This window comes from Chiloscyllium plagiosum, chromosome 36 (genome assembly GCF_004010195.1).
Source record: "Chiloscyllium plagiosum isolate BGI_BamShark_2017 chromosome 36, ASM401019v2, whole genome shotgun sequence".
Taxonomy (NCBI): Eukaryota; Metazoa; Chordata; class Chondrichthyes; order Orectolobiformes; family Hemiscylliidae; genus Chiloscyllium; species Chiloscyllium plagiosum.
The window spans coordinates 15156123-15168628 of record NC_057745.1 but is presented as its reverse complement, the minus strand read 5'-3'; the positions used below and the strand labels follow the sequence as shown (position 1 = coordinate 15168628).

Below are 12506 nucleotides of genomic sequence, written 5' to 3'. Positions count from 1 at the left end.
GGAAGGTGCTGCCTCAGGATCTTTGGTGAGTTTCTGCAGTGCATCTTGTAGATAGTACACATTGCTGATACTGAGCACCGATGGCGGAGGGATTGAATGTTTGTAGATGTAGTGCCAGTCAAGTGGGTTGCTTTGTCCTGGATGGTGTCAAGCTATTTGAGTGTTGTTGGAGCTGCATCCATCCAGGCAGGTGTGGGATATCCCATCACACTCCTGACTTGTGGCCTTGTAGATGGTGGATAGACATTGGGGTGTCAGGAGGTGAGTTACGCACCGCAGTATCCCTAGTCTCTGACCTGCTCTTGTAGCCACTGTGTTCATATGGTGAGTCCAGATGAGTTTCTTGTCAATGATGACCCTAAGGATGTTGACAGTAGGGGATTCAGTGATAATGCTCTAAGATTGAAGGGCAGATACCCAGGACTGTGTTCAGCCCAGGCTTTTGCCTGACATGGAAGAGCAGCCCTAGACAGGACTGAGCAGAGTCCAGCCTGCTGTGTTCATAGCTCTCTGACTGACAACATGCCATTCTGCTTGCTGTTTGTACTGGTCCTACAGGACTGACCGCTGAACAGTCGCCTGAGTATAATGGAGCAGATCCCCCAATGTGAGAATTCCAAGTGGAGGGTCAACCATGAGAAAGCCACTGAAGTGTGTGTGGCAGTTTCCCTGACTGACAAAAACAGCACCCACCCTCCCCTGACCAATATCTGTTCCCCTTATCTGGACAGAAGACTGGCCCCACCCAGTTTCCGACATGTCCACTGAATTGAACAAAGGTGCAGTGTGCTTACAGCACATTCCTGATGAAGAGTTTATGCTCGAAACTCCGACTCTCCTGCTCCTCGGATGCTGCCTGACCGGCTGCTTTTCCAGCACTGCACGTTTTGACTCCGGTGCTTGCTGCGCAGGCAACTGGCACATGCTGTATCTCTGCGTGTGCCATTCACCAAAATGCCCCGATAGTTCAACAATGCCAAACACAACAGGCAGCCTGTCTGGGCTTAAAATGGCAGTAGTGAACTCTGGCTGAAGTGCCAATGTGCTTACAGGCATGGCACTGCGTGACAAGGCAGGGCATGGATGGTGTGAGCCTACAGGTGGGCACAAAATGAACGAACACTAGGAGCGCGAGCAAGCAGCCCTGAGATGTAGCCTGGTCCGTTTTGTGAGCTGGGAGCCTGTCCCTGAGCACAGTGTCCCTACAGCAGCCTTCTCGATGCTATTTGCAGAGCACCCTGCAATGCAAGCCTTGCCTCGTGAGCAGGAGAAAGTGAGGACTGCAGATGCTCTCCGGTCCCCCCCAATTCCTGATGAAGGGCTTCTGCCCAAAATATCAATTCTTCTGCTCCTCAGATGCTGCCTGACCGGCTGTGCTTTTCCAGCGCCATACTTTTCGACTCTTGCCTCATGAGCAGCCATCCAGTGAATCAGACAGTTGCCATGATGGTCAGGATGCGTTGGCAGTTGCAAGATGCCAATGCCTTAGGTGAAAGCTTTGTGAGGCTGGTGCCTGAGGATCATGTCGTGAGATGTTGTTGCCCAGTGTCCAACATAGAGGTCGTTTGGGACAGGCAATGAGCTGAATCCACCAGGTACCTGCTCCAACTTCCTTGTCGAGTCTTTCTGACAACTTGTTTTGCAAGACAGGAGGCTCATTAGTAATAAGACAAGTGTGGCATTAACGAGGTGTTTAATAATCGCTGTTAATCCCCATTAAGTGAGATCTGACTGCTGCCTGATGGGAATCTCAGCACGCTTTGCTACTGAGGAGATGGAGTGAGCTGAACTCAATGTCGAGATGAGCCTCGTGGTATTTGTCATCCTCTTCTGTCACACATCTTGCCATAGCTCATGTCACTCAGGCCCCTATATGATTTCACCATGGTGTTTGATTTGTTAGAATCATAGAATCCTTACAGAAAGAAAACTGCCATTTGGCCCATCAAGTCTGCACCAATCCTCCAAAGAGTATCTCATCCAGACCCAGCCCCCACCCCATCCCCATAACCCTGCATGAGGTTTTTACTGTGGCTAACCCGCACATCCCTAGATACTACAGGGCAATTTAGCATGGCCACTTCATCTAACATGCACATCTTTGGACTGTGGGAGGAAACTGGAGCACCCAGAGGAAACCCTGACAGACACTGGGAGAATGTGCAAATTCCACACAGATGGTCCCCCAAGGCTGGAATTGAACCCAGGTTCCTGGCACTGTGAGGCAGTAATGGTGACCATTGAGCTAACGTGCCACCAATTTGTTCAACCAGTTACTGGGATTGTTTGCTTGCAATAGCCTGTTATGTCATCACATAAAAACTGAAACACAACCACACCAGCTCAGTTCTGTTGTGGGTAAGATGCTCTTCTGAAACTGATGATTGTGGAAAATACCCTCCACTCTTGCTGAAAGAGTGATTCATCAGATCTAGACTATGGTACCTTGCTCTTAAACTTTGAGCTGGAAGTTTACAGAACTTCGCAGGGTTATTTTAACACTTAATGTCAGTTCAGAAATTCCCTATTCTTTCATGAGCTAGTCCCCATCACGAACATTGGAAGCCACAGATTTGATTGAAGCCTTTAAATTTGTTGAAGAAAAACGCTGAAATCTTTTCCTGTTTTGTTTCCAATTTCATTTTGATGGTCCTGACTGGCTCCATCCAGGATAGGAATATATCCATTTGCAAGCAAGGAAAGTGGAGCAGCGAGGGAATAGAAATAGATTTTTAAAAAACACAATATTCCCCAACGTCACATCCTGAGGTTTGAGAATACAGGAATATTACCTGTGTGTGATTGCAATTACGTGAGAAAAGAAAGATATATATCTATCTAGCACTTTTTGGCTAACATCTCAAAGTATTTTGCTGCCAATGAAGGACTCCACTGATGTGGAGTCAGTAAACTGTAAACCTTCAGAACTTTTTAATCAACAACATTAACCTTTCTCTCTTGAGCCAGAAGCTATCAGCTCTCGATCTTGGAAACATTTGCGGAAAATTAGCAGATTTTTTTTTCCAGATGTAATCAAACACTCAGGAGCTCTGAGGATTATTTGTTCCATCAATGATTGATATCTATGAATGGTGGGTGGGCCGGAAGTCTCTTGGTATCTGTGAATCTTTGCCAACAACAGCAGCAGACAGTTATGTAAAGCATTTAGTGCGGTGTTCCAAGGGATTTTAGATAGGGCTGGGAGTGGACTGGAGGTGGGGAGAGAGAAATAGATGAGAGTAGTAAGGAACAGGTGCCAAGCCTGGGTGGGAGTGCTTTAGAAGTGGTTGAATATTCAGTTGAGAATGCATTTTGTTTGTTTTGTTTATGAGAGCGCTTTTGAAGAGGAAGATTGAAATGGGGAGGAGGCGAAATGCCGTAGGGAGGAACTGGCAGATTGTGCGATGTGATGATGCATCTCCTTCAACAAAGTTAGGTTGCCCTTAGTCTTTTGCCTCTAACTCAGGCTGCTTTAGTTGAATTTTAGCCATCTCCAAAGATTCTGATGGTGTTTCCAGCAAAGTTAAATGCTGAGCTATTGCCATAATTATCTCTCCTTTCCTCGGGGAAGGAGGCAACTGCAACTCCAGATTGTCTGTCTGCTAATTCCAGCAGTTTGGCCTTATTCACCTTTTCCAAAGCTCCCAGACCGACTTCTTCCACCCCCAGAAAACTCTTGGTGACTGAAAGAGCCACTGCAATTCCCAAGCACAACTAAAATCAACACCCAGAACAAAAGACACAAGCACATACCACTCGCTACCTTCGGGTCCAGCAACCCTAATCCAAATCGGAACTAGAGAGCCCCCAAACTGTTATGGACCAGGTCAGACCCCCTCAAAACATTTCAGGAAAGTAGCCCAGACCCTAACTTTGCCATTTGTTTCAAGTAGATATAGAATGGATATTCCAGGAGGGATGCAGCTGGCCCAACCACTTAGTTTTAAACAAAATAGAATTTATTTGCAAAATTACCAAATGAAGCACAAATAAAAGAGAATAGAATATTAAATAACTTAACCTATCCAAAAACCCAACAGATTATCCCAACTTATTGATGCTGTTCCAAATACTTGCAACAATCCCCAAAAACACACCTTTGCAAAAAAAGAAAAATCAAACACGGTCTTACAGGAGAGAGAGAGAGAGAGAGAGATGGCAGAGAGGTTCAATATGGAACACCTTCTTCCATGTAGCTGTTTCTTTGACCAGCAGCCTCAAAACTGACTGGCTGCTGGCCTTGAACAGCCAGACTTCTAAAACCCAACCAAACCAGAGAAATTCTGAGCCGGGAGAACTGTATTTCATTGTACAAGTGTTTTGTTTTAAAAATTTTAAAGCTTCCCCAAGTAGATCAACCCAGACATTTTGGAACCTGGGTGTGACTTCTTAAAAAAAACAAGGGCAATCTAACCTTGTTAAAGGAGCAGCAGCATCACAGTGACAATGGAAGCTGAGGTTTTTGCTACTAATGAGGGGACAAAGAGATGGGGATTCCACAAAAGACCAGCCTCTAAGGATTGGTGATCACTGGTCGTAATGTAAGCCTGAAGGTGGGTGTATAGTTAAGGTGGAACAAAGCTGCTTATGGGTTAAAGGTGAGGGCGAGGTTTTCAATTTTTGTGCTTTGGGGGCAGCATACAAGAATACGGGCAATTGTCATTTGTAATAGAAAGCCGGGTCGCTTTGTGACCAGTTCAAGTGGGCATGGGTAGGCAGAGCAGGGCAGGGCAGGGCAGGAAGAGAGGGAAGTAAGAAGATCAGAACCGGAAGAAGCCATTTAACCCCTCAACCGATTCTATCGCTCAGTATGATCATGGCTCATTTGTGGCCTAAATTCACATACTCGTTTTTGGCAGACATTCCTTGATACCTTTGGATAACCAAAATCTATCATGCACAATTTTAATATTAAGAATGATCTAATGTCTTCTACCATTCAAAGGAGAGTGTTCCAAACTCCAACTAACGCTTCTGTATTGAAGTGTTTATTTTGTTTATTGATGGAATGTGAGCATGTCCTTGAGATACTGATGGTGAGCTGCCATCTTGAACTCCTGCAGTCCATGTGCTGTGGGTAGACCCACAGCTTCCTCAATTCAATCCTGAAGCATTTTTTTTGGTAATTATGTCTTTAGTCCTAAACATCCCAGCAAGTGAAGGTAGGTTCCCCCAATCTACCTGAAATATCCCCAAACCACCCAACAAGATGCCTTTTGGCTTTCTGAATTCTAGGGAATATAGTCCCAGTTTATTTAATTAAGGGCCCCAAATCTGTGGGTCACGACCCCCAGTAGGGTCACAGGGTCATAGATTTCATCCTCAGGCAACTGTCTGTGTAAAGTTTATATATTCTTCCTATGTCTGTGTGGGTTTCTACCTTATGTTCTGGGTTTTCTCTCACAGCCCAAAGATGTGCAGGCTAAGTGGATTGGCCATGCTAAATTGCCCCATAGTGTCCAGGGATGTGCAGGCTAGTTGGATTAGCCATACAGAGTTATGGGGGTAGGGGGTAGGGTCTGTGTGGGATGTTCTGTGGAGAGTCAGTGCAGGCTCGATGGGCTGAATGGCCTGCTTCCATGATCTTATATTTATTTTTTGGGGTTGTGAGCACCTCCTCCATAATAGCAACAGTGACTGTGGAGCAGAGACCTTTTTAGGTCTGAAGTGGATGACCACGCAGTGCCACAATTTTGACAATTCACTTAAGCGCACAATATCTCTTGTGGTGATTGTCCATTTCAATACACAGTGCTTACTGTACTCACATGCTTGTGTCATTATAAAATTGGATATGTGGCTTTCGAACCCACCATCCAAGTTAATGAATAAAGTGGCTTGTTGAGGCCCAGCACACATGCTTGTGGGACATCACTAGTCACTTCCTGCCATTTAGAGTATCCTGTCCACTATCTATATAGTCTTGTCACCTTTCGTTTTGCCAATCTCCTCACTTCCACCCAGTCTGATATAACAGAATTTACCAATTGTCTCCTGGAATTCCACAGAATTAACATACATAGTCATACACCGTGCTTTAACCACCTTTAAAAAAATTTACCAAGCATCTGCCCATTTATAAAGATATGCAGCCTTCAAGAAAACCAAAGGATCTGTCTTTTGAGAGTTGGATTGTTTTGAACTGAAACTGGAATATCTTTTAAAGTGTCCCATTCTTCCTTGACAAATTTTAAACCATCAGCATCTCTACAGTTTTCAAAGTAAGTCTGAAATTATAATAATTTAAGATTTTCATAAGACTGTTGCCTGTTTTACAGTGTCGTCTGTATGATCTCCGTGCAGACAGAGAAGTAGCCATCTATTCAAAGGACAGTATTATCTTTGGTGCCTCCAGTGTAGACTTTTCACTGAGTGGTGAGTATCTTCATAATGGCTAAAACAGCCAATTCTAGGAAATGAGAATTACACTCAAAGGCTGAAAAAACACCATCGAATCTAAACTTGGACTTCAGTCCTCTGTGTTGTCCATTCGTTTTTTATTATTACGCACAGCGGAGTGACCTTCCTACCACCAAAATCACTGCGATTTTTTTTTCCCAAACTAGTAACCACCACCAGTAAAACACCAAGATGGCCAGTTGAATGTTTACAAGCAAAGCCCATTAAGGGCAATGCAAGCCACCAAAGGTGAGGTGGGGGTAGAGAGAGCAGGAAGGAATTCAATCAAAATGGAGTTAGACGGGGAAATAAAGCACTGTGTCCCCCATGGTGACCACCTCTCTCTAAAGGCATCGAGAGCATTGATGGACACAGTGTGCTCCCTCTCCAATGATACCCTCTCTCTTTCCAAGCATGAACATCCAGTCTCTTGTTATCCTGTTGAAATAAAGAAAGGTATGCAGTTAATAGCAATGATTAGTACTTTCAATGCCATTTGGTCGTAGTATAGCCTTCCACATCCATCAAAGTTTTACCTGCACATCCACTAATATCATCTATTGTATCCGTTGCTCCCGGTGCGGTCTCCTCTACATTGGGGAGATTGGACGCCTCCTAGCAGAGCGCTTTAGGGAACATCTCCGAGACACCCGCACCAATCAACCAAATCGCCCAGTGGCTCAACATTTCAACTCCCCCTCCCACTCTGCCGAGGATATGGAGGTGCTGGCCCTCCTCCACCGCCGCTCCCTCACCACCAGACGCATGGAAGAAGAACGCCTCATACTCTCTCCCCACCCCCACCCTCCTCTAGCTTATCTCTCCATGCTTCAGGCTCTCTGCCTTTATTCCTGATGAAGGGCTTTTGCCCGAAACGTCGATTTTGCCTGTCCTCGGATGCTGCCTGAATTGCTGTGCTCTTCCAGCACCACTAATCCAGAATCTAATGATTAAGCAGACTTGAGTTGTTCTTAGATACCTGACCTGTGAGTATTATGTCAGTGCAGCACTTCCAGTTTGGGAACCCAAAATTAAATACATAATGAATTGCCAGGAATGGAGAGAAAGAAAATTACATAGATATCCTTTCAAATGATTGCTGCCAGTTTCTCTAAATATAGTTCCCAAAGCTTTTGAAGGATGTAGTTAATACTTTTACTAATCATTAATTGTTAAGGGAATTTTAACTAACCTTTCAAAGTTAACGCTTGTTTCCAAATAAGATGATTTTTCAATAATGGTTCTATTAAGCAAATTGGTAAAATTGATTTGCAAACATTAGGGGATGGATGTTCTTCTTTAGTACATGGATGAATATGTCAAATTAGTTCTGTCAACATCCACTCCAAGGACACAACTAACAAGGAAGAGATGCTGGGGAAGATTTCAAATTGCACAGAAAACCATTTCAAATTTTTTTAAAAATCAAATCTGTAATTGATTAAAATAAGAGTGAACTTCATAACGGAAATATATATATATAAACTGGTTTCTATCAGATTAATTTAAAAAAGTCTTTTAAGAGTCTGATTATAAATTATAATAATTAATATTATAATTCTGTGAAAAACCTACATGGTGAATTGTTCTCACTGAGAGCCAGTACAGACATAATGGGCTGAGTGGTCTCTTTCTGTGTTGTAAACATCCTGTGTATGGTGAAAGCATGTGATGTCAGAACAGAACTTCAGTGCATTCAAGACTGATCATGGACGTGGCCAAGGAGATGTCCCTGGCTGCAGTGGATCCAAAGTCACATGAAACAAGCAAATTACTAGATAATAGGCACTTGGAGAGCGGATGATAGCAAAGGTCACCCTTTATCTTGCCTTTCTTTTGACACCATAGCCTGATTCCCTTCTTTCTCCACTTGAGGTAGAGACATTTGTAAACCCACTGCTCATCTTACAACGTAATAGGTGCAGCCACTCCTGAACAAAATTGTCAATAATTGTATCGTTCAAACATATTTTGAATAGCTGTGGTCCAAGCACTGATGCCTGCAGTACCCCAATAGTCATTGTCTGCCATTCTGAAAAAGACTTGTTTATTCCTACACATTGTCTCCTGTCTGTCAACCAGTTCTCCAATAAACGACACACCATCACATGCACTTTAATCTGTGTAATTATAAGAGTGAGTACATACTTTCCTGTAACCTCCCAATGACAAAATGACATGTCAGAACAAAGTCTCATTGAATACACAAACAGTGACATGCAAACAATTGCTTTGCTGGTTAAAGTGGAAATTAACATAACAGTAAGGAAAGATATTTTTTCTGACAATGTGGAATCTGTGTAGATATTTTGGATGTCATATAAAGACTCCCCCAAACTGTAGACACCTCCCCCCCCCGTGCCACCGTGCCGCCCATAGTACCCAAATCCTACATTATGTCTGTTTGAGTAGGAGTTGGAGGTTGGCATCAGTATATTTTTGTGTTCTTGTATTTTTGTGTGCATTCAAGGGAACAGACTGTAGAGCACGTAGCCCCATGTCACGGAGCTGCTTGAGACGAACCTTGAGAAACACCACTGCATTCCTCTCCAGACTTTGTTTGCATAGGCACAGTCCAGAAGGAGATGTGTGACAGTCTCGTCCCCTCCACAGCTGCTTTGAGGGCAGCGTGTGGTGGCGCAGACAGTCCGGGCACACATAAAGAATCTCACAGGCAGGGCACTTCTCACCACCAGCCAAGCCATGACCTGGTGCTTGTTTAAAAGTTCTGGCAATGAGATATTCTGCCAAATGACTTTGGTAGTCTGCACAGGAAACCGTTCAACAGGATCTGCTCTCTCTTTTTCCCAAAGTGTCTCAAGAACGCTAGGTGCTGACCACTTCCTGATGGACTTGTGGTCAAAGATGTTTTCTTTCATACATTTCTCCACGAAGGACAGGTAATACGGAACAGTCCAACTACTTGGAGTGTTCAGCAGCAGTGAGGCCAGGCCCATCCTTCGCAACATCAGGGACAGGTAGAATCCATTTCTCTCATACATGCTTGTTCTCCAATGTAATGTTAACCTGTCTTTTTCAAGGACACATAGCTTCCACTAGGTCAGTTATTTTACTTCCCTCAGATTTAGTGCCAGTGACTGCCCCAGTGAGAGGTGAAAACTTGCAGACCACTTGATGGCACAAGTTTTTGTAAAGATACAATAGCAGCATAACTCACTTTGAGAAAATAAAAGGTCAGACTGTTTACAGAAAATAATCAGCAAGGGATTTGTGATTATAATTTAATGAAGTCATTTACAGTGTAAGAACATCTATTGTATTGATCTCATGTAAAATACACAACACAGGCTATATGAAAGAGTTTTGAAACTGTACAACAAAGGTCCATCTCTCCATTCCCAGTAAGGCTATAAAATAAAAAGTATGTTTGAAAACTAATCCAATTCAAAATATTGTTGATCACTGTCAGGAATTTTAATGTTATGGGGACTTTCCAAGCAAAATATTTTTTGTTCAGTATAACTGTGGCTCAGAACAAAAACATGTTGATGACAGTAGTGAAAAGGAAATGTCATTTAGTCAAAGAGATGAGGGTCTGACTGAACTGTTCAATAAAACTGGAGAGAAAATGCAAAAGGGATATTCAACCAATCCATTTTTGTCCATAAGAGAAAGGCTTAAATAATATACATAAATGGTTCTTTCTAAATGGATGGTTGCTGAACATTGAATAATTGCGCCCCAAAAGGCTCTGTGTCTATTAAACATGTGATGTCCCTGGCACCATGCTATTTGCATAGTGTCAGTGCTGTACTGATGAACTCCCCTTTGCTTTGTAGCAAAAACTGTAGAGGTGGGAAGGATTGCAGAATGAGAGCTGGGAAACGTAAGTGCCGTAGTAATGATAATGTGTGATGATTTTAGACCATTGTTTGGGGAGGTGGACTTCAAACTTAAAAATAAACACCAACACTATTCATTTTTGGACTTGCCCCATTTGTAGGATTAGCAGCATGAAGCCCCTGCACAAACCTCTCAAGACATCCCTCCATCGGGACACAGGATGAGATAACCTGGGGAGGCAGGAGGCCATGAGAGTCCTCCTTCCCCCATTTTGTACATTGTTAAAAATACTTCATTTGCTCCTTCTTGAGTGATGGACCCAAAGACCCTTCCCGGGAAGCCCAGGGAATCTGAGAGCAGTGTAGTGGCACAGGTCAGAATTCCTGCCCGTTCGGTGGCTCAGTGGTTAGCACTGCTGCCTCACAGTGCCAACGACCCAAGTTCGATTCCAGCATCGGGTAACGTTCTGTGTGGATTTTGGACATTCTCCCAGTGTCTGCATGGGTTTCCTCCGGGTGCTCTAGTTTCCTTACAATCCAAAGATGTGCAGGTTGGGTGAATTGGCAATGCTAAATTGCCCCTATTGTTCAGGGATATGTAGGTTAGATGCATTAGTTAGGGATAAATCTAGAGCAATAAGTTAGGGGAATGAGTCTGGATGGGTTACTCTTCGGAGGATCGGTGTGGACTTGTTGGGCCAAATGGCCTGTTTCCACACTGTAGGATTTCTATGATTCTGTGATTCCTCCTTGCTAAATCTGGGAAGCAGTGGTTTTCCACATACGGTGAAAAGACAATCCATCCTTGAAACAGCTATTTGCAATGTTTCACTATCCCTCAGGACGATAGAGAGTTTTGTGACAGAATGTTCCATCTTACGCATGACTCTTATTATCATTCTGTTCTGCCAGTATGAAATGGAATCCGCAGTCCAGAATTATGAGGGACTGAGGTTGTAAAGTTAAAAATGGTCACCAAAACTATATGCTTGCTGTATTCTCCAGGTCGCCTCTTGTTCGCCGGTTACAATGATTACACCATCAATGTGTGGGATGTATTGAAAGGAACACGAGTGTCAATCCTGTTTGGACATGAGAACCGGGTCAGCACTTTGCGAGTTTCCCCTGATGGCACTGCTTTCTGCTCAGGATCGTGGGATCATACTCTGAGGGTTGGTTTGTTAAAAAATAGATATTAAATAAGAATATTTTGCAACTTTGTACTTGAGGAAGAGATCTAGCACAAAGTCTTCTGCTTTCCATTTATATTAAAACAGCCCCTCCAAGGGCAACCCACTGTATGTAATGAGAAAGTACCCAATGCTTCCCAAAGCACTAATCGCTGGCAGGAGGTGGTGTTCCTGGTACCCAGTCAACACACTCCTGACAACAAATAGAAGTCACTGCTGGTATCACTATTTCTCATCAGCTCTGGAAACTGAATGTCTGAGTGCTTAATATAAGCCATAATTGCAATTTCCACTTGCGAATTTGTACAGGTCTTTGCCAAACACTGACAGAAGGCCTGTGATCAAATTGATAGATTTTGAGATAAACATAGCAATACACTGCACAAATGCAATTGCGCCAATATTGGGCTCTTGACTTTTGAAGATCTGTGATTTTTGCTCACACACTTATTCCAGTGTTGCCAGCTGTGACAGGCTAATCTCAACCACCCAGGACTTTGATTAGACTAGCATCTTGTAATCATTTTCAAGCAGACATTACCTGTGGAGAAAGTGAGGACTGCAGCTGCTGGAGGTCAGAGCCGAGAATGTGCTGCTGGAAAAGCACAGCAGGTCAGGCAGCATCCTGATTCCTGATGAAGGGCTTATGCCCAAAATGCCGATTCTCCTGCTCCTCGGATGCTGCCTGACCTGCTGTGTTTTTCCAGCACCACACTTTCCAATATTACCTGTGTCAATCTGGATCTAAGCCAGTCAAGAGACAGAGAAGCAGTACATTTTTCTTTCTGCATACAATTTAACGACTTTAGTCTTAAAGTTATTAGAATTCCATTCGTTATAAAGTTCCAATCTGAAATGTCGACTCCCCTTCCCCTCTGATGCTGCTTGACCTGCTGTGCTTTTTCCAGCTTCACACTTCATTGACTCTTTCATATGCCAGGAGAAAGTGAGGACTGCAGATGCTGGAGACCAGAGTTGAAAAATGTGGTGCTTCTTCAGGAAGCCCTTCTTCAGGAATGAGGTTGGTGTGCCAAGCGGGCTGAGATTAAAAGTAGTGGGGAGGGAATTTGGGGGAGGGGTGCTGGGAATACGATAGGTGGAAGGAGGTGAGGGT

The 12506-nt window shown here is 43.7% G+C and overlaps 1 protein-coding gene and 1 long non-coding RNA gene across 4 annotated transcripts in view; one reads left to right on the top strand and one right to left on the bottom strand.

Annotated features, from left to right (window-relative positions):
• The window catches only part of LOC122540985 (guanine nucleotide-binding protein subunit beta-5), a 74392-nt gene that overhangs the window by 58326 nt on the left and 3560 nt on the right, over positions 1-12506 (top strand). For all 3 annotated transcript variants that reach the window (XM_043677389.1, XM_043677387.1, XM_043677388.1), the window contains 2 exons: positions 6279-6375; positions 11208-11374. In XM_043677389.1, the coding sequence (XP_043533324.1) occupies positions 6279-6375; positions 11208-11374 (264 nt within the window). The remainder of the gene's footprint in view (positions 1-6278; positions 6376-11207; positions 11375-12506) is intronic.
• LOC122540987 overlaps positions 6382-12506 on the bottom strand; it is a 42093-nt gene continuing 35968 nt past the window's right edge. The window contains exon 3 of the long non-coding RNA XR_006309481.1: positions 6382-6837. This is a non-coding gene — a long non-coding RNA (uncharacterized LOC122540987). The remainder of the gene's footprint in view (positions 6838-12506) is intronic.